The sequence below is a fragment of the Hypomesus transpacificus genome, chromosome 17, assembly GCF_021917145.1.
Source record: "Hypomesus transpacificus isolate Combined female chromosome 17, fHypTra1, whole genome shotgun sequence".
Classification (NCBI taxonomy): domain Eukaryota; kingdom Metazoa; phylum Chordata; class Actinopteri; order Osmeriformes; family Osmeridae; genus Hypomesus; species Hypomesus transpacificus.
The window spans coordinates 2,313,402-2,332,029 of record NC_061076.1 but is presented as its reverse complement, the minus strand read 5'-3'; the positions used below and the strand labels follow the sequence as shown (position 1 = coordinate 2,332,029).

Here is an 18,628-nt window from a genome sequence, read left to right as displayed (position 1 = left end):
TCAACACCTCTGGAGCCCATGTCTAAACTGCCTGCACACTGCAGCACAGCTTCTGGATCCTGTACACATTCAGCATTACTGTATGACAGGAAGAATGATTGTTATGGTGACCCATGTTCTAAACGGAGGCAGCTCATTTAATGTAGGTGCCAACAGACAAGGCAATGGGGATGAGGTATGCCAGTTAGTTCCTCAGAAATTTTCCCCCAGAAAAACCCAATTAAGCTCAGGAAAGACAGCAGAACGACAAGGGTCACCTTGTTCCTCTTAAAGGAATGACATAATGGCAGTCTGTAATAATGGGGTATGTTCCTGCTCTCTTCTCACTCTCTGCTTATGTGTGATATCCTGCCCTTCCTCACGCCATCTCGCGCTTTCAGTCTCCCTTCATCTCTCTGCTCGGCGGTAAAAGGTGGACGAATTCTCAAGTCCAAATGTCTGGAGATTCTTCAAGTGGCAATTTAATGAGGGTGCCTGTTTATGGTGCGAAAATAAGGGTTGCTCTTTCCCTTGCTATCACAGTTTCTCTCTCTCTCATTCTGTTTCCCTTTTTTATGTGTTTGTGGCTGTGTGTGCATGGGTGTGTGTTGCTGTGGTGTGTGTATGTGTGTGTGTGTGTGTGCATGTGATCGTGTGTTTGACAAGTATAATTTCACAGAAGGGCTAGCAGCAGACAAACGACGTGTCCAGGTGGGAAGTGCTTATCAGGCACATTGTAACTCCATGGCAGAAGGCAGAAGGCAGTAAAGGCAGAGACAGGGGAGGAAAACTGAAATAAACAGATCAGTATGAAGCAGAAGAACAAAAGTAAATATAGCTGCAAGCAGCAATGAGGTGGCCAAACCAGTAAAGCAGGTAAAATGAATGAAAAACATTTTAGAAATCCTCAGAACAGGGTTCTGAGTAAATGCAGCTCTGAATCCATCAAAGATTTTCTGAGATACGACCCAACTTCCTGTTTGCTGGCTTTGCTACTACCCAAAAAAAACATCAAAAGAATGTGTGACCCCACTGTAACTGCTTCCCAAAGGAGTAAAAACTTCAAACGATGGTTTGGGGTAGTTATATCATCCCTTCACACTAATCTAGAACCATATTTTCTGATTCGGAGCCATCACAGAGCCAGTTCTACAGAGGTCACCATTTCTGACGGCCGTCAGAATGTGTGACCCCAAAATAAACCCTCCAAAAAATGTGTGACCCCACTGTAACTGCTTCCCAAAGGAGAAAAAACTTCAAACAATCGTTTGGGGTTGTTATATCATCCCTTCACACTAATCTGGAACCATATTTTCTGATTTGGAGCCATCACAGAGCCAGTTCCACAGAGGTCACCATTTCTGACAGCCGTCAGAATGTGTGACCCCCAAAAAAACCTCCAAAAAATGTGTGAACCCACCATAACTGCTTCCCAAAGGTATTGAAACTTCGAATGATGGTTTGGGGTAGTTATTTCATCCCTTCACACTAATCTGGACCCATGTTTTCTGATTCTGAGTCATCATAGAATCACATCATATTTTCAAGCCAAGGAATGAGAGGGGGCTTTTTCAGCCCACAATATCCTGAAATGTTGTGTGTGCGTCTCGCCAAGCTCGCGCGTGCGTCAGGGAAAGGCTGAGTGTGTGAGAATGTGGAGTGCTTACGCGCTGAGGAGAAGAGGGAGAAATTACATTGGAAATCTCCCTAGCAATTAGCTAAGCATGCATGTTTCAATTATTCACTAAAAATCTACTTATCATCTTACAGTCAACCTTTTCTCAGATTTGTGTAATAAACATTCTCAAGTGTCTTCCTATAAACTTTTGATTGTTATCAGAGTATCAGTTTTTGACTGGCGGATGTGTAAAGCATTATTTTAGTGTGTGCGATAAATTCGATTTAATTTATATTAAACATTTTTAGAGATATGAACTTTCCTTTGCACATGGTAACATGTTATTGTGTCAACAAGAGATTTCAACAAGAGATTTCCTCCTTACGGAGAAATCCTACTTAGAATACGTAGAAACACTTAAGGTGGCTTCGCCGCTTCGCGGCTTGGCCACCAAATAGACAGAGGGCCCACGGGGCTGAGGGCATTCATCATGTTTACAGGTTTGTGATGTGCTTCTCTTAGTATCTCTCCGTCACTGCCACGAGGGCTGTTTGGCGGTCGTGGTGCGCTGGGGGAACAGGATTAGTCATGAGCAAAGCTGAGGACCTTCTGATTTCCATATTCCACACACACGCGTTCGCTGACATGCACGAGCACGGAAGGTTAAGGAGCAGGGCTCCGTATTTGACATTGTTTTGCGTGTATAAACCAAACAGACTTGACACCACCTACATATTTGTTTTCGTTGAATGTAATTGTCTTTTTATGGTGCTCGTACGGGACTGACGGCGTGATCTTAATTGATTACAGCTGTGCCGCCATTTACTCCAGAATTTAAATTGCCCTGGTTTTCAAATCTGACGGTCATAAATATGGACCTATGAATATAAATGAACCTGGACCAGAAACTGCATTGAGCAGTGTGTGTTTGTGCCGTGTTTTGAAAAGACTGTCAATCACACGTCCGTTTGAACTCCTGCAACAGTGATAGCACTGAAAACAGAGGATTCCCAGTCCCGTGTTAGTAACACATATCTGTACTGATCTGTACTAGGAAACACTTTCAAACATCAATGTCTTTTGACCACCTGCTCACTGTTCATATCACAACTGACACACTAAGAGTCTACGGCAGGTTGGTATAGGCAGTATCCATTGCTCCAGACTACTCTACTCTACTTCCCTCCGTTTTTGGTCTCCATTTAACGAGCCAATAGGACGTCTCACACCACCGAATCCAGCTGCTTCACTGTGCCTAATTACTGCTGTCTGGATAATCGTGTGTAGCTACAACACTGCTGGGATCCCAGCAGCTCTTTGATGGATCTGACGCGTTGAGCTGCAGAGAAATTCGAATGGGGAACAGCAGCTGTTTTTCGCTGACACGGCTCAGGCTGTTCCTGCAGACATGCCACTGTGCATGCAGCATTTGTTTTCTTTAATATTGTATGATCCTGTGTGTGTGTGAGTGCCCGATAATGGATGAATTTGTGTTCACCCCCTGTGTGATAAGTGGGGAGTCCACGACAACATGGCTGGCTTGATTTCCCGCTCTGGACATTCATCACACTCTGCTGTTCAGCTCACTGAAATAGCAAAAGGTCCAAAAAACCCTTATCATCAAAGTACATTCTTTACGGTCTTGGTCTCATCCATCTTAAAGAGTCCCTAATCAGCTGCTGTTATTCATGGCCTAAATGTACCTACATTTAGGGCATTTGTCAAATGTAACATTTACTCTGATGTCTCAATGTTTGTTTATATTAAGTCTGTGTGTAAATGTGGCTCACTGTTTTCTACACAGCTTGTCAAAAAATTCCCCATCAGAAACTGGGCTCCAGGGCACAAACTGAGGAGTAATTGCCCACACTACAGATCGGCAGGGTGTGCACCAGGTCAGGGGTTGTGGAGCAGTAAGACAGGTTTTGTCCTTTTACCCCAGGGCTGGTTACACAGGGCTGTGTAGACAGGTACTGATTGGTCCTTTAACCCCAGGGCTGGTTACACAGGGCTGTGTAGACAGGTACTGATTGGTCCTTTAACCCCAGGGCTGGTTACACAATGTTGAACTGGGTGAGGACATCCTGGGAGTTTCTTGAAACACACACACACATAAACAGGCAGGAACTTTGATGACTGTTAACAGAGCAACCATGTGTGTTTGCTCGTAGCATGCTGTGACTGGGACAGAATTTAAGAATGTTAACGTAATTGTTATTGGTTTTCGTGTGTGTGTATGTGTGCTCAATTATTGTGGACTTTGTTAGATGAAGAAAAAGGTTGTGTGTGTCTGTGGGTGTTTGTGCTCAACGAGGCCCACAACCCTTTCTAGGTATACAAGATGATTTTCAATCTTGTTCTGTGGGATTTTCAATCAATCAATCAAAACCTCTCCTGTATAGTGAAAACAGGCATTTTTCTATTTGTGTGCTTGTTTTATGCGAAGAGGGAGAGGTCTATTTAAAACACCTTTAGGCTGAGCTCTGGTTCTGGACAGTTCTGTGATTGTTCTCTAATCATAGCTCTGCATGCCAAGACTGTTAAAATATTCATGCTGGAGCTCATTCGGCCCATGGAGAGACACCGGTGTCATTACAGCCATGACAGCTTTGTCATTAAATTTGACTGGAGACAGCAGTTAAAAGACAGTGATTCTCTGAAAAGAGACATCTCATCGCCGAAGAGAAGATCATAGAGCACTGCATTTCAACATTCATATTTTTAGTTTTGTTGGACAGATAGAAAGTATGGGTTTAATCTACCTTGTGGTATGATACGATGACCTCATCTCTTTATGTCTAGTACAGGGGTGGCCAACCCTGGTCCTCGAGAGCCTCAGTCCTGCATGTTTTAGATGTTTCCCTGCTCCACCACACCTGATTCAAATGAATGGTCGTTATCCAAGCCTGAGACTGATCGTTTATTTGAATCAGGTGTGCTGGAGCAGGGAAACATCTAAAACATGCAGGACTGAGGCTCTCGAGGACCAGGGTTGGCCACCCCTGTAGGATTATGAGCATAGTTGGGGTTGTGAGGTGGGAAACATACACTTTAAAGGTATATAAGGCATCAGGTTAAGTGTGCGTACAATGTAGGCTGAGGCCTTATAGCAGGTGCCTGGGTTTGAATCCAGCCCGAGCCATTTCCTGCATTTCCTCCCACCTCTCTCTTCCTTTTCCTGTAGCTCTTCACTAACTCTTAAAGAAGAAAATTCCCTCAAAAAGCGTGCAAGTCAAGCAGGGAAAATCTCCCTTCCTCGTTTACCTCCTTTTGTGTCTCAGTGGACAAAAGAAAGGTTTGATGCTTTATCTACGCCCTCCACCACAACCTCTCCGCTCCTATAGGGCTGTTGAGACCCGTCTGTGTCCTAATCTCAACCAAACCTCTCTCGATTCCTGGCCACAAATTTCTGTTAACTCTGCTTCATCTCTCTCTGTCGCACTCTAGGCTGCACAAGTTCTTCAGGCGGTACACAGGAGTACAACATTAGGACAGACGTGAATGTGCTCTCCCAAATCATGACCTAGATGACAAGATCATTATCTGATTATCCCATGAGCTATGGTGTCTGGCGATCCTGGCTAAAAGGACTGCTTTGCCTTTTGGACAGTTTTAGGCTGTTGCCGTGTGTGTTTGAATGAGTGTTTTTTTATTTTATTAAACATGTTCCTTTTGTTGTCCCTCCCTAAGCTCCTTTTTCTGGGGTGAATATCACCTTGTCCTTCACCCAGCACATTAGACTGTTCTTGTAACCACTTGCCCTCCTGCAGTCTCTCTCATTCTCTCCCTCCCTCTCTTTCTTTCGGTGGCACTCAACTAGACCATTATCCCCCTGCCTCTTACTCACCGTAGCTTTGCTTTAAAGAGTTATGGAATTGTTCTTGCGGAAAGTGTTTTCCTTCCAAGCAGTTGAGATTAGCATCTCAACTTCCCATCAAATCTCCTTGCATATAGTGCTCATAGTGTCTCCAGAACCCTATGTTCACGTTATAAAGCTTTCTTACTGCAGACGGCTTTTGATTTCTGTTAAATAAAAAGAAGACAATCAGACGTATTGTTAATTATCATCTTAAATATATATTTTATTTTTTAAATCATTTTCTTTTCATTAACCGAGAGCTGAGATGTGCGGTGCGTACGGATGGATCAAGCGTGTACATGCAAACAATTCTGTCTGGTGAGTGTACAACGTGCATGCGTGTGTCTCAAAGGGGGGGGGGGTGAAATGATGAACGAATCTTAGCATGTGTGAGCGAGGACAGCCAGTATGACAGCTGCAGCTATTAAACACAAAGATCACAGTAATTCCAGTATTGACTGTGTTTTCCAAATCAAGAAAAATACTGAAACACGCCATCCATCTTTTTTCATGGGATTGTCTGTTAGAATTCAGTAAAGGATCTTCAAAGTACACAATTGTCTCAAAATGTGTGTGGTTGTGGTCAAAGAGCGGTACAAGTCTGGCTAGGTGTGGTCAGAGTCTGGTTTATAACCACAACCTCAGCGATCAGCGTTCATCCGACGTAGTTTGGCCGGGAGGTTGTCTTCCGGCCGGCCCCCTGCATGGGGCTGAGGAGGGGGGGCTGGAGCAGGGGTGGGGGGCGGGCTAAGCTGGTGCAGGTCTCCAGTGGACTGGGTCACGGATTCAAAGCCCAGCTTCAGGGCCTTGAGCTGCAGCCGTGTCTCAGCCTCGGGGCCGGGGGAGGAGCTGAGGCGCTGGAGCTTGAGGGGCAGGTCTCCCGTGCTGCAGGCTCTCTCTGAGTGTTGGGAGCTCAGCATCAGCACCTTCCTCTGGAGGTCCTCCTTCCCGGACGAGCTCATCCTCTGCAGCTTGCTCGGCAGCCGTCCGCCGCCCGACCCCCCCGCGCCCCCCCCGCTCCTCCGCCGCGTGGATGCAGTCCACTGAGAAGACGCGCTCGCGGCGCGGGCCGCCGCGGCCCTCGCCCAGGGCGGGGGTGGACAGGGGCGAGGGCAGGGACGTCTTCTCCTCGTGCTCCTTGACGCTGTGGGGAGGCGTGGGCACCTCGAAGTGATTGTGGAACTGGGAGTAGTCCACCCGGAAGAAGCCCTCCTCAAGGGACATGACGGGCAGGAAGCGGTGGCCCCACAGGACCTCGTCCTCCGTGTAGGAGGTCCGTGCCTGACACGTCATCCCTGAGAGAGAGAGACAGAGAGAGAGAGGGGAAGAGAGAGGGAGGGAGAGAGAGAGAGAGAGAGAGAGAGAGAGAGAGAGAGAGAGAGAGAGAGAGAGAGAGAGAGAGAGAGAGAGAGAGAGAGAGAGGGGGGAAGAGAGAAAGAGAGACAGAGAGAGAGAGAGAGAGAGAGAGAGAGAGAGAGAGAGAGAGAGAGAGAGAGGGAGAGGGAGGGGGAGGGGGAGGGGGAGGGGGAGGGGGGAGGGGGAGAGGGAGAGGGAGAGGGAGAGGGAGAGGGAGAGGGAGAGGGAGAGAGGGGGGGGAGAGAGAGAGAGAGAGAGAGAGAGAGAGAGAGAGAGAGAGAGAGAGGGAGGGGAGGAGGGAGAGGGAGAGAGTTGCTGGCATTAATTGCAAGCAATGCATTCTGTCGGCCTGTAATAGCAGATGTTGGCTTGTGGTTCTTGTGGTTCAGTGACCTCCAAAACAATTAAGAGGAAGACAGAGAAAATTGAAGCCCTTTTTCATCCTGTCCTTTTAATCCCCTTCCATTCTTCCTTCTCTCTATGTCTTTTCTCTGTGGAATGAAACTTCTTTCATGAATAGGTCAGGCACAGGCAGCCTATCCCGGTCCCATGCAAGGTTGATTTTACTACGGCTCCAGCCGTAAGTCTAATAGGAGAGATGCCTGTCATTCCTCACATGGCTCGTAAAACCAGCCATGGCACGGTCACACATCGATTGGCCTTCCCTAATGGCTTTTGCTGCAACTGTCCCTGAGATAAACACGGAGTAGGGAAGGGTTGTTTAGTATGACTGCGCACTCGTTAAGTCTGTGTAAAGGAGCAGAAGCACAACATCACTGGCATCCTGCGGAGTCTTCCACACGTGTCATCGTCACGGCTGCTCCCTGCTGGGTCGTCACCAGGGCGCCCCACCAATCTGACCTACTTCCTAATGAACACAGGGTCAAATCGAACTCAATCAATTAGATACGATTTGTTCTGTGAACACAGATCGTGAGCTGTTGTTGGTTTCTCCTTGGGCTGATTAGCTGTCTCAGAACACCATTCACAAGTCTACGTCAGTGCAACAGTCATGTGTCGAAATGGCACCTCCATCAGTGGTGCCAAAGATTTATCGTCACTTTTGTGTCTCACGAGTTCACGCTCGGATCTGTGTTCAAAGTGACGATGCCAAAGTTCTGTCTTTGAACAAAATTTCACCTTCGATTATTTCCCTCTGTATCGGAGACCCTTGGAGATCAATAAGCACTTTTGAAAGTGCTCGACAGCACAGCCGCTTTCCGACCCAGTGGCTCTGTCAAGGCTCCTATCATGTTTTTGTTAAACAGGGCCTCAACTCTGGCTTTGTGACAGACCACTGACAGGACCATCACAACCTCGGTCAACCCCAGGCCTGAAGACTTTGTCTGAGGTGAAAAATCTGGAGAAAAAAAAAAACCCTGCAGCTTTCCAATAGCTAGAGCTCACCAGGCTATATCGATGCTTGCATATTGCTGTGACTTACAGTCCAATGCAGTCCAGTGCCAGGCTTAGTCTTGGACCATGACATGCTTGGGGAAAGCCTTCTCCTGCCATACCCGTCGGTGACCGTGACACGGCTCCGAGGGAGCCTGGTTCTTCTCTCCTGTGTCCCTTCAGGTGTCTGGCCCCAACAACACCTTCTGTTTTGTGGGTCTTGCATTGATAGGAGAGCTTCCGAAAAACAAAGCCGCTGTCGGATGTCCCTCAGGAAGAAGGCTTTGTTTAAAACATTGGCGCCAGTCTGAACTGGATTCCTTTCACTGGCATTTCCATAATGATATGCCCTTTCAGCTGGACTGAAAAATCCATCTTGGGATTTTCCTTTCTCAGACAAACATATACGCAGGCAGTCATGAACCAAATTCCTGACTAACTGAATGACAGATTGCACATTAATGCAAATACACATCGACGCACACACAGAGTTGCTCCCGGGCGCATTTGGTTTTCATCTCATCAGTATGTGGATGGCTGTGCCTGCATTAGCCAAGAGACAGAAATATCAAGCTCACGTGTCTGTGCAGCAGAACACTGGGGTGTGCCGCAAGGACGCCAGGAGACTGATAGCTGTTTATCAAGCGGGGGAGATCCATGATATCCTGGAAAGTTTTATGTCTTGGACACAAACCTGTCCAGGGACGCATAGATCAGGAGCGGGAGGTGGGGGAGGGTGGTGGGGGAGGGTGTTGAGGACACCTGCAGAGGGCAACGATGCATCTCATCAGCCGTTCCTCCTCCCCTCCTGCCTTCCATCCACACCATAACAAGCCGCTGCCAGTGTTAATGACATTATCAACAGAGCACAGAGCGTGCTGCCTGCTTGGCTGGATGCCTGTCTGGCTGGGGCTCCCCTCCACTGTGCTAAGCCTATTCAGCTCCACGCTTTTGGCCCCCAACAATGACAAAAGAGGGGAGGGGAGAGAGATAGGAGGACAGTTCAGATGAAAGGGAAAGGAAACAAGAAGAGAGAATGTGTGCGACGAGAAGAAAATGCAAAGATGCCCTTACAGGGAAAGATAGGTTTTCTTTTGTACTTGTATGTTGAACTTGTTGGGGAGAATTCCAATGCTTTATGCAAAGTGGAGAGTCTTAATTCTGCCGAGGGCATGCACACGTCTGCTTGTACTTTACGGCTGAGTATACCAGGTCTCTGTTTCAATATGACTCCAGAATTGTGCTGTTTGAAAAATGGAGTGGAGCGTCTACTGACTGAACCCCGAGCTCATGCATCAAAGTGACACACGCTTCTATGACCACCGACTTTTATTATGCATGAAGCAGGGATAAAAACGATTGGGGCTGTAACAAAATATCCCCCATAATTCAATCAGGGGAGCCATTTGGTTGTGTTCTTCCTAGCCTAACTTTAGCACAGCCTGTTTCCTAAGAGCAGTCAGGAGGCTTAGAGGGCTGTTACCTTACTGTACAGACAAATCAGGCATCTTCCTGGAGCCAAGGTACATGGAAGAAAGGTGGATGGAAGGTCTTACCTGTGGTCTCCACGATGCCTTCCAAGATGACGACGATCTCAAACTGCTCGTTCATGAGGGAACGCTGAGACAGCTCAAAGAAGGGGCTCTTGGGGGTGATCTCATGACAGATGGTCAAGGGGGACACCAGGAAGAGCTGGTCGGCCCCTGTCCCGAAGCCCACGTCAAGTTCACACTGGTCCAAAGGTAGAAACTCCCCCTCGGGGGTCTGGCGTGACTGTAAGAGGCGACACAGGGAGGGGGGGGGGGGGGGGGGGGGGGGGGGGGTCAGGGGGGTAGGATGGAACAAACGAAATAAATGCATTTTCTCTCAGTAGTGTAAGACAGGTGGTGAGATTATGAAGAGTGAAGCAAAACAGCCCCAGGCCACGGCTGCTCTGGAGACTGTCGGCTCGTCTAATCGTTTCCTGTTTGTTATTTACAGAGTGCCTCTTCCTCTCTACTGTACTCTCATCTCCGCAGCAGCTCATTCCTCACACGACCTGGATGTCCCTTCTCTTTAACCTGAGCAGCTACACACCACAAGCTTACTGTGGTCATTTGGAAGATGAGAACACACTCACTTACACACACTAACACACACACACACAGAGGGCATCACCAGAGGGCATCTCCTCCTTTAAATATTCATGGGAGCCGTGAACACAGAGGTCGTAGGCTTGGCTCTTCACATCGATTCACTGGGAGCTTGCGAGGGGGTGGATAGACCAGCCATGTTTAGACAGGCTCTGCCCACATAGTGTTAACTGGTGCAGAAGTATTTAATTACCCAGATGAAGACAGGGCACAATGCTATGGTCTCTGCTGTCTGATCTACACCGAGGCAAATACACTCTCCAGGAATGGATGGTGACAGTCACACACACACACACAAACACAAACTGAACACATGCAGGCATGCATGCTCTTATGAACAAAAGCCAATGTACTCAGATATGCACAAGAACACATAATGTAATTGCCACAAGAACACCAGCAAGTTTCAGTTGCTAAGCAGATCCATGCATGCACACACCACACACACATGAACAGAGATGTGGAGCAAAGCCGTAACATCGGCGAGGCCATTGTAGTTTATACCTCTGCTCGTTTCATGCCAAGCCATGCCAACCCGTCTAGGCCCCAACCTCCACACACACACCTCCAACCCCGCCCCCTACCTTGATCTTTATTACAAGCACCCTAACTCTCTCCTTCTCTCTCTGTCTTTCTCTCTGCTAAGGATTCATTTGCTCAAATTATTCCTCTTTATTTCCAATTAGTTTTAAGTTAAGGGGTGTTCTTGTTTTAAACTCTTTGAAAAGAAAGTTTGAAGTCATTTCTTTTTCATTCTCTGTCTGCAAAACGTCCTTCAAAATGAGTTGAGTAGTTTTCCGACTTTTATCTCAATTCTTTAGCTCTACCTTCAAAATAATTAGGATGCTGTGTCAACCACAACTCCCACCCACACACTCACTTCCTCTGTTATTCTACCTCCAACACACATGCCATTTCTGTACACCGCACCCCCACATTGTCAAACCATTCCACCTCTCCTCTTCTCTCCTCTCTCTCCTAGTCTATCATCTCCTCTTTCTCTTCTTCCATCCTCTTCTCTCTCTCCTCTTCTCTCCTCTCTCCTATTCTATCCTCTCTCTCCTCGTCCATCCTCTTCTCTCCTCCCTCTCCTATTCCATCCTCTCCTCTCTCTCCTCTTCTCTCCTCTCTCTCCTCTTCCATCCTCTCCTCTCTCTCCTCTTCTACCCTCCCTCTCCTATCTTCTCTCCTTTCCGCGGCCTGATGCTATATCGAGATCCTCTCTTGCTGCCTCCTACCTGCATGTCATGAACCTCTGTGAGGGCCCTTGATAGAATACCCAAACACACTCAGATACATCATTCTTGCAAACCCATCTCCCTCTCAAAACACACATTATGATCTGCCCCATCATTGAAACATGATAGATTCCTTCACTCCTCACAGTGGATCTACGACTCCTCTGGGTTAGGCCTGACCTCCGTGTACGTTGCCCTGTGTTTCAGCTTCTGATCACATCCTATGGAGAGGACAGAAATACATATCTGTATGTCGTATACATCAAAATACAAACTAGACTCAGCTGGATTCAGGTTGTAAAGTTGTGTTTGTTTTAGAAACGGGGGTTTGTGTTTCTTTGCACTGTCAAGTGTTTTTCAATCCATTGAAGGCCACACGTTTGTTTGTCATTGTTGTTCCATGTGGGTTATTTCACCACGGCCTTGAGCCATTTAACTTTTTACTGCCTTCCTCTGTCGGTTAAGATTAAAACAATGGATGACTATGTGAACACTGACACGCAAATCTTCTTACATCCGCCTGTGGCACTTCACTCTCAGAGTAGAAGATTGTGAGATAGCTCTGTTGGTGCATAACCCATCTCTTTGTAATTCTCCAGTCATGTTCAAACAAATATAAAGTTCTCTGCCGCACCTAACAAACATCCAAGCCTTCCCCAGATGGGATGAATCAGACAGTCAGGCCTCATATTGATTCGTGGCGAGCACATCTAAATGCAAAATGTGTCTAAAACACTGTCTGATACAATGCATGGTCTGCATGATCTAAAGCCTTTTAACCAGACAGCATGACCCTCCCTACCTTCATTAGTAGGATTGCGTCTCACTGGCGTTTGAATCTCCCTATTCCTAGAGTGCAGCGCATGGAGAGGTGCTAAACAATATTGTTTGACCCTAAAGAGCCTTGATCTTCCATATCTTCACAGCTCCGTGCCTCTTCCCCCTCTGAGCCCTCATCGATCAGGGCTCAGATGGCATGCGACCAGCACACAGGGAGAGGCTCAGGTGAAGGGGAGTGGAGAAAGTGGTAGAAGAGGGCCTTGGCTCAGCTTCCTTCCGGTAGTCCTGAAATGAGTATTCCTGGGAAATAATAGGATCTACTTTGAAATGTAAATTGGACTATTTTGTAATTTTTCACACTCAGCTAAGGTTCTCTCTTTCTCTCCAACTGGGTTGAATTTGCGGGGTGATGCTCATTGGCTCAGACAGGGGTGGTTAGTGAGGGCTCCTGTGTGGACAGCCATAGCAGGAACGGGCTTAATATTGTCAGGCCGTACCACGGTAGAAGGTTGAGGCTGAGGGGATTACATTGGCGCACTCAGAGAACCCAGTCTGACATGTCTCCTGTAACCGGCAAATGTTGCCACCATATGAGCAATATAAAAGCGTGCCATGAATCTCTTCGTTGTTCTTTGTCCACTAGGGCATCAAAATTCTCTCACCCATGTCCATCCATATCCTGAAACATTCATTCTTCATCGGCCATGCAAAAGCCGTTGTATAGCAGCGACATGAAATCGAAATAACACTCATACACTTACACCTCTCCTGCTTCACGCTTGACCATCTCAACTGGAATGGAAAAGAATGCTGCATGGAAATGGCTTCGTAGACTTGAAGGTTCTGAGGGAATGGGCATGTGTACGTGTGTGTATATGTGTGTGTGTACACATACATCAAGTGGGTACTTTACTCTAAATATTATGTAGTGGTACTGCCGTACAGAGAAAGCACCCATATTGTGGTAACATTAGCATTTCAGACATCTTGGAGTTCAATGCCTGCAGGGCCATTTTCTAGCACTCTACCCTCACTTTATACGTTGTCTCTGTTCTTATTAGAAAAGGAAAATCGATGTCCAGGTGCCCCTAACTCTGCTGCTCAGAAGACAGTCTGACAGTCTCGAGAACACCCGGTGATGAACTCTTGGGTTCCCCCTCTGCCCCTGCTTTCACTCTTTGTTCTCTCTCTATCTCTCATTTATGTGCCTGAGCTGTTCCATGAGACAGGGAGCGGGGCCAGCTTGGCTTTGTAAAGCAGAGTTTGGATGGGCGATGGTGTGACACAGTTTGACAGTTCTGATTGGTCTGTTTCTGTGCCCTGCAAGAAGGAGCAGTCTCCCAGTAATCAGACACATAGCTCCAGCAGTCCAATGTAACGCCAGCAAACACACAACACTCTCCCAAACACACAACACTCTCCCAAACACACAACACTCTCCCAAACACCAACAGGCTGTCTGTCAGTAATCATACCCACACTGGTCACTCCGTTTCTTCACCTCAAGATTCCTGTCAAATCATCTGGCAAAATTCCAACCGAAATGACTCGCCCACTTTCGACATCTTACAAAGGATGTTGCCTGCAGAGCCACTCCAGGCTTGATGTGTAGATGTGTGGTTGGAGTGTGGACTTGGGTTTTGATTAGTCTGTCCTGGAGTCCATAGGAGAGTGGCTCACAGGCAGGAACCACGGTGAATTAATCCGTAGCAATTTTAGTCATGCGCTAGACTTTGATTTGCATTTTTTTTTTCGTATATATATTCTGTTTCTTTACAGCAAAAATATAGATTATGAATATTGTCTAAAATACTGAATTTAGGGAGTAGAGGAAGGGGGTGATTCAACAGCACCACCATCACCTCTCTACAAGTACTGCACAGCAAAGATTAGGATATCTATTGTCAGACAATTCACTAGTGTATCCCTGTTTCCTGTTATTAAATGCAACATTTACAATTCAGTACCCTCCTTCCTGAGTCAGACACATATGATTATTTGTACAGATATAGACATATACTGTATATGAACATGCACAATGTTGGTTTGGTAGTAACTGTGGTGTGTGAAGTGAAGGTGCAGAGGCTGGGTGTGTCTGGGAGGCTGGGGTTGGCTCTATCCTGGCCCCCTCAGGGACACAGGGGCTGGGTGTGTCTGGGAGGCTGGGGTTGGCTCTATCCTGGCCCCCTCAGGGACACAGGGGCTGGGTGTGTCTGGGAGGCTGGGGTTGGCTCTATCCTGGCCCCCTCAGGGACACAGGGGCTGGGTGTGTCTGGGAGGCTGGGGTTGGCTCTATCCTGGCCCCCTCAGGGACACAGGGGCTGGGTGTGTCTGGGAGGCTGGGGTTGGCTCTATCCTGGCCCCCTCAGGGACACAGGGGCTGGGTGTGTCTGGGAGGCTGGGGTTGGCTCTATCCTGGCCCCCTCAGGGACACAGGGGCTGGGTGTGTCTGGGAGGCTGGGGTTGGCTCTATCCTGGCCCCCTCAGGGACACAGGGGCTGTGCTGCCTGGGGAGCAGTGTCCTCTCTGCAGTCTGCCCGTGACAGTGGAGAGTCCGGCCTTGTCTCTGGCTACTTCTCTCTCGGGCACGCTGTATGCATGCGTCATTACCCTGAGTTTGGGGCTGCTCAATGTGCTGTGCTGATGTGGAAACCCAGGGGGACACAGACATAAACTCCAAGTGCCTGGCTAATGCTGTTTGTCTTCTTTACAGCTCATTTTGCACTCTGGACGTGGATGTGGCTGAAAGCAGCTCGACTGGTTCGTAATCACCTCCTATGCGATAGCACAGAGAGGGGATTCATCAGGAGTTCCACAGTAGATGGAGTTGTAAAAAGGTCTTTACAACATGAAAATTCCCTTAGGAGAGGGGGGGGGGGGGGTATTCTTGGAAAGTCAGTCATTGACTGATTGGTTTAATATCCCTTTATTAAATCAGTGATATTAAGACGGCTCTGATCTTGTGTGGGATATGTGATTATTCATTTGCAAAGATTTTCCTTGTTGGATTTCCAAAGTGTTGTGGCATTTAGATATAGTTTTCTCAGTCATTCTACATGTTTAAGATAAAATAAATTATTGAAAAGAGTTGCATGGAGAAATGACCAATAACTGAATTAAGTCAAATTCTATCGCATGCTTCCTTTTAAAAGCTTGCGCAACAAAAAGAACAGTTTAAGCGTTCTTTGCTGGATAACTGGATTCTTTACATGTCACAGTGTGTCCTTGAGCACCAGGAGCTCTCCTGACAGCAGGGGTATGTGCATGCATGGCGGACACCTTGTTTCACTTTCAAACCACAGTCTCAAAGCCAATGTCCCTGTCATGACAGCTCACTGATACCTGACCAGAACCAACCATTAAACCGAGTGGACCTCTAACTGGCCCTAACTGAGAAGTGACCAATGGTAGATACCGCACTGGTCTAGACGGGCACCTGGTTACCCTGCCTGCCTTATCAGATCTTTGTTATACCTGTCTGTTGCTCAGACACAAATCCATCTCACTACTAATGGATTAATTTAATGCTATATAAATCCTTTTTTGTCTGACAAGATGCATACTGTGGATGGGGCCCGTTTACAATTAATCTTAGATTAATTCCAGTCTTGAACATGATGTTCACCAATGCAGTGGTTTCCACTCTGCCCGTTTGTGAGTTGTCATTCTGTCTAACCTCAGTCCAGAAAGGACTCTTACAGGTGTTGTATTACTGCCTTGTCCCATCCTCAGCAATGTACATCTACAAAATTAAAATGTACAAACAGATCACAGTAAATACATTAACTTATTAATAGGCAAGATAACTTTCCTTTCCAAATGTGAACGTTATTTGGCTTGGACACAGCATCTTGGTGTTATTGTGGAGAGTTAAATTCTCCTGGACTCCTTGCGGACGGAAGGGTTGGTTGGTTTACGGCCAGTAAATACCCCGGTGGAGCAGAGCGCAGCTGGAGCTTGTTTGCCTTACCTTTATGAGTTTGCACCTGATCTGTGCAGACACCATATGGCTGTTTCTCAGGTTTCCCACACGGAACATGAGGCACAGTTTGCCGTCTCGGTTTGAGATTACTGCGTCCTGGCTGAACATAAGCGTCTCGGCGCGCTTCTTGGGTTGGGACATTTTAATGAACATACAGCCGATGAGGAACGCGTCTACGATGGAACCCAGGAGCGACTGGAACAAGAAAAGGATGATTCCCTCAGGACACTTCTCCGTGATGTAGCGGTAGCCATAGCCGATGGTTGCTTCTGTCTCAATAAAGAAGAGGAAAGCGGAGGGGAAGTTGTAAACGTTGGCTACGCAAGGGGTATATGTCGAGTCGTGGCCATGATTGATGTCTCCTCTTATGTAGGCTATGATCCACCACATAGATGCCATGACCAGCCAGGCAATGGTGTAAGTAAGAACGAAGATCAGCAAGTTCCATCGCCACTTTAGGTCTACCAATGTGGTAAACAGATCGGAGATGTACCTGCTGGTCTCCCCGCCGAGGTTCCCGTGCTGGACGTTGCATCGACCATTCTTTTCAACAAACCGCTGGCGTTTCTTTTTGACAGGCGCTGAAAACGTGGTGCCCCGGTTGGTATTTACAACCTGATAGTCCTCTCCAAATTTTCTTCTTAATGCAGCCATGACTTCTCGGTAGTTTCCACGAAATGAAGGGAAAGTTACTCGTCCATTTGATACATCCCTTTGTTTCTTTTGTGTCACAAAGACTTGTTATCTGCAGTGCGTAAAAGTCACCATGGCCAATCACCCTGTGCGCAATGATGTGGGTATACACGGTCAAAAGAATCCCGTTTTACTTTCTGTTGTCCAAAACGGTTCTTGGCTTTCTTAAAGCTTTAAAATAATAAGATATGGCTTTGGGAAATGCTTAGCAACCCTCCATTGTCTTCACATCCAGGGTAAAGTGGTGTGGAAGCTGCGCGCTCCGCTCAGACTATGGGCGCAATAAAAAACATCACCGCGCCAGTATACCGACTGAGAGGGAGGGAGAGGGAGGGTTAGAAATATGTGGAGTACAGTTTTTATGGTCTTGTGGGCTGTCGAAGATGACAGAGGGTGGTGTGCGTTTTTTGTGGGTTTGGTGTGCGCGCCGTGCGCGTGTGGATGGGTGTATGGTGGAGGTGCTATGGAGGATACTAATTTTATTAGGAAGCAAGATAACTCAATTTCAATTTAAAGCAATAGTAAGAGAGTGTAATTATCCATGTCCTTTCATTTTAACACATGATCTGATTAATTACTGTTGTGTGTTGCTTCCTTAAATGGGACAGTTAGGAAAACAAAGAAGAGAGTCATGGCCCACTGTTGATTAGGTTAAAGACACTTTCCAGTTCCTACTTAATGAAAGAATGCTTTGACCCTGTGAAAAACTCTCAAGACATACAATGCCATCTACTGGAGAAGAAACGTATGTGCATCAGATTTTTCCAAACTGCTTTTCACTTGCACCTTTGTCTGATGTAAATTATAAAACATAAAAATACTTTTTTCTATTTATTTTTTTTACAGCTTCTGGTCCATTTCAGTGACGTTGAAAATTATTTTAATGTGTTTTCTCTCCTCTAAATGTCCGTGGAGCTTGCTATTGATCCAAAAGACTGCCCAAGGCCCTTCTTGGTATGGTGCCTGAGGTCGTTTTATGGGGAGGGTTCGACCTTGGCACTCTTCTAATCAGGTTGCACAAAGGAATGTATTATACCTGGTATCGCAGCGAAGAGCAATTCCAGTGCTAGGCTACAGCACATCGCTAATGTATGCTGAGCCTGGACTTTAGATTTACGTATTAGTCATTTTTTTGTTGTTGTATTTTTTTTGTCTGAGCCACATACGAATGTGTAATTCCTGTGTCCTCCTGCCATCAGGCACCTACCAAAGCATGGACTATTTTGCGCCAGCTGTGTCTTGGTAGTAGGCTAATTGGATCCAAAATTGTTTCATGGCGAAAAATTGCATGACATATTACATTTACCCTATGATTTTTAATTGCAGTGATTATACTCCAAAAGGACACCAACAGTCAGCAGCAGTAGCCCTTGTCGTAGGTTAGGCTCGTTGTGATGACTCATCTAGCCTCTTTTCCCCGAAGCAGGAGCAACACATTCATTCTCTGTAGCAGACCAGAAGAAAAACAGCCATATCATTGCTATCACATCAGGGGGCGAGGGAGTCTTGTAATCTATTGGACCTAATTTGATGTGTTTGAATAAAATGAGGATGGTTTCACCCGGGATGAGTTTTTTGTTGTTGGTATATTTTCTG

At 46.8% G+C, this 18,628-nt stretch overlaps 1 protein-coding gene across 1 annotated transcript; it reads right to left on the bottom strand.

Moving 5' to 3' along the window:
- Positions 1-5,677: 5,677 nt before the first annotated feature.
- Positions 5,678-17,353, bottom strand: kcnj19a (potassium inwardly rectifying channel subfamily J member 19a). Its single transcript, XM_047038983.1, is given in 4 exon segments — positions 5,678-6,469; positions 6,471-6,751; positions 9,764-9,980; positions 16,328-17,353. Coding segments are annotated over 4 exon segments (1,536 nt in total). The 5' UTR covers positions 16,994-17,353; the 3' UTR covers positions 5,678-6,097.
- Between the last annotated feature and the right edge of the window lie 1,275 nt (positions 17,354-18,628).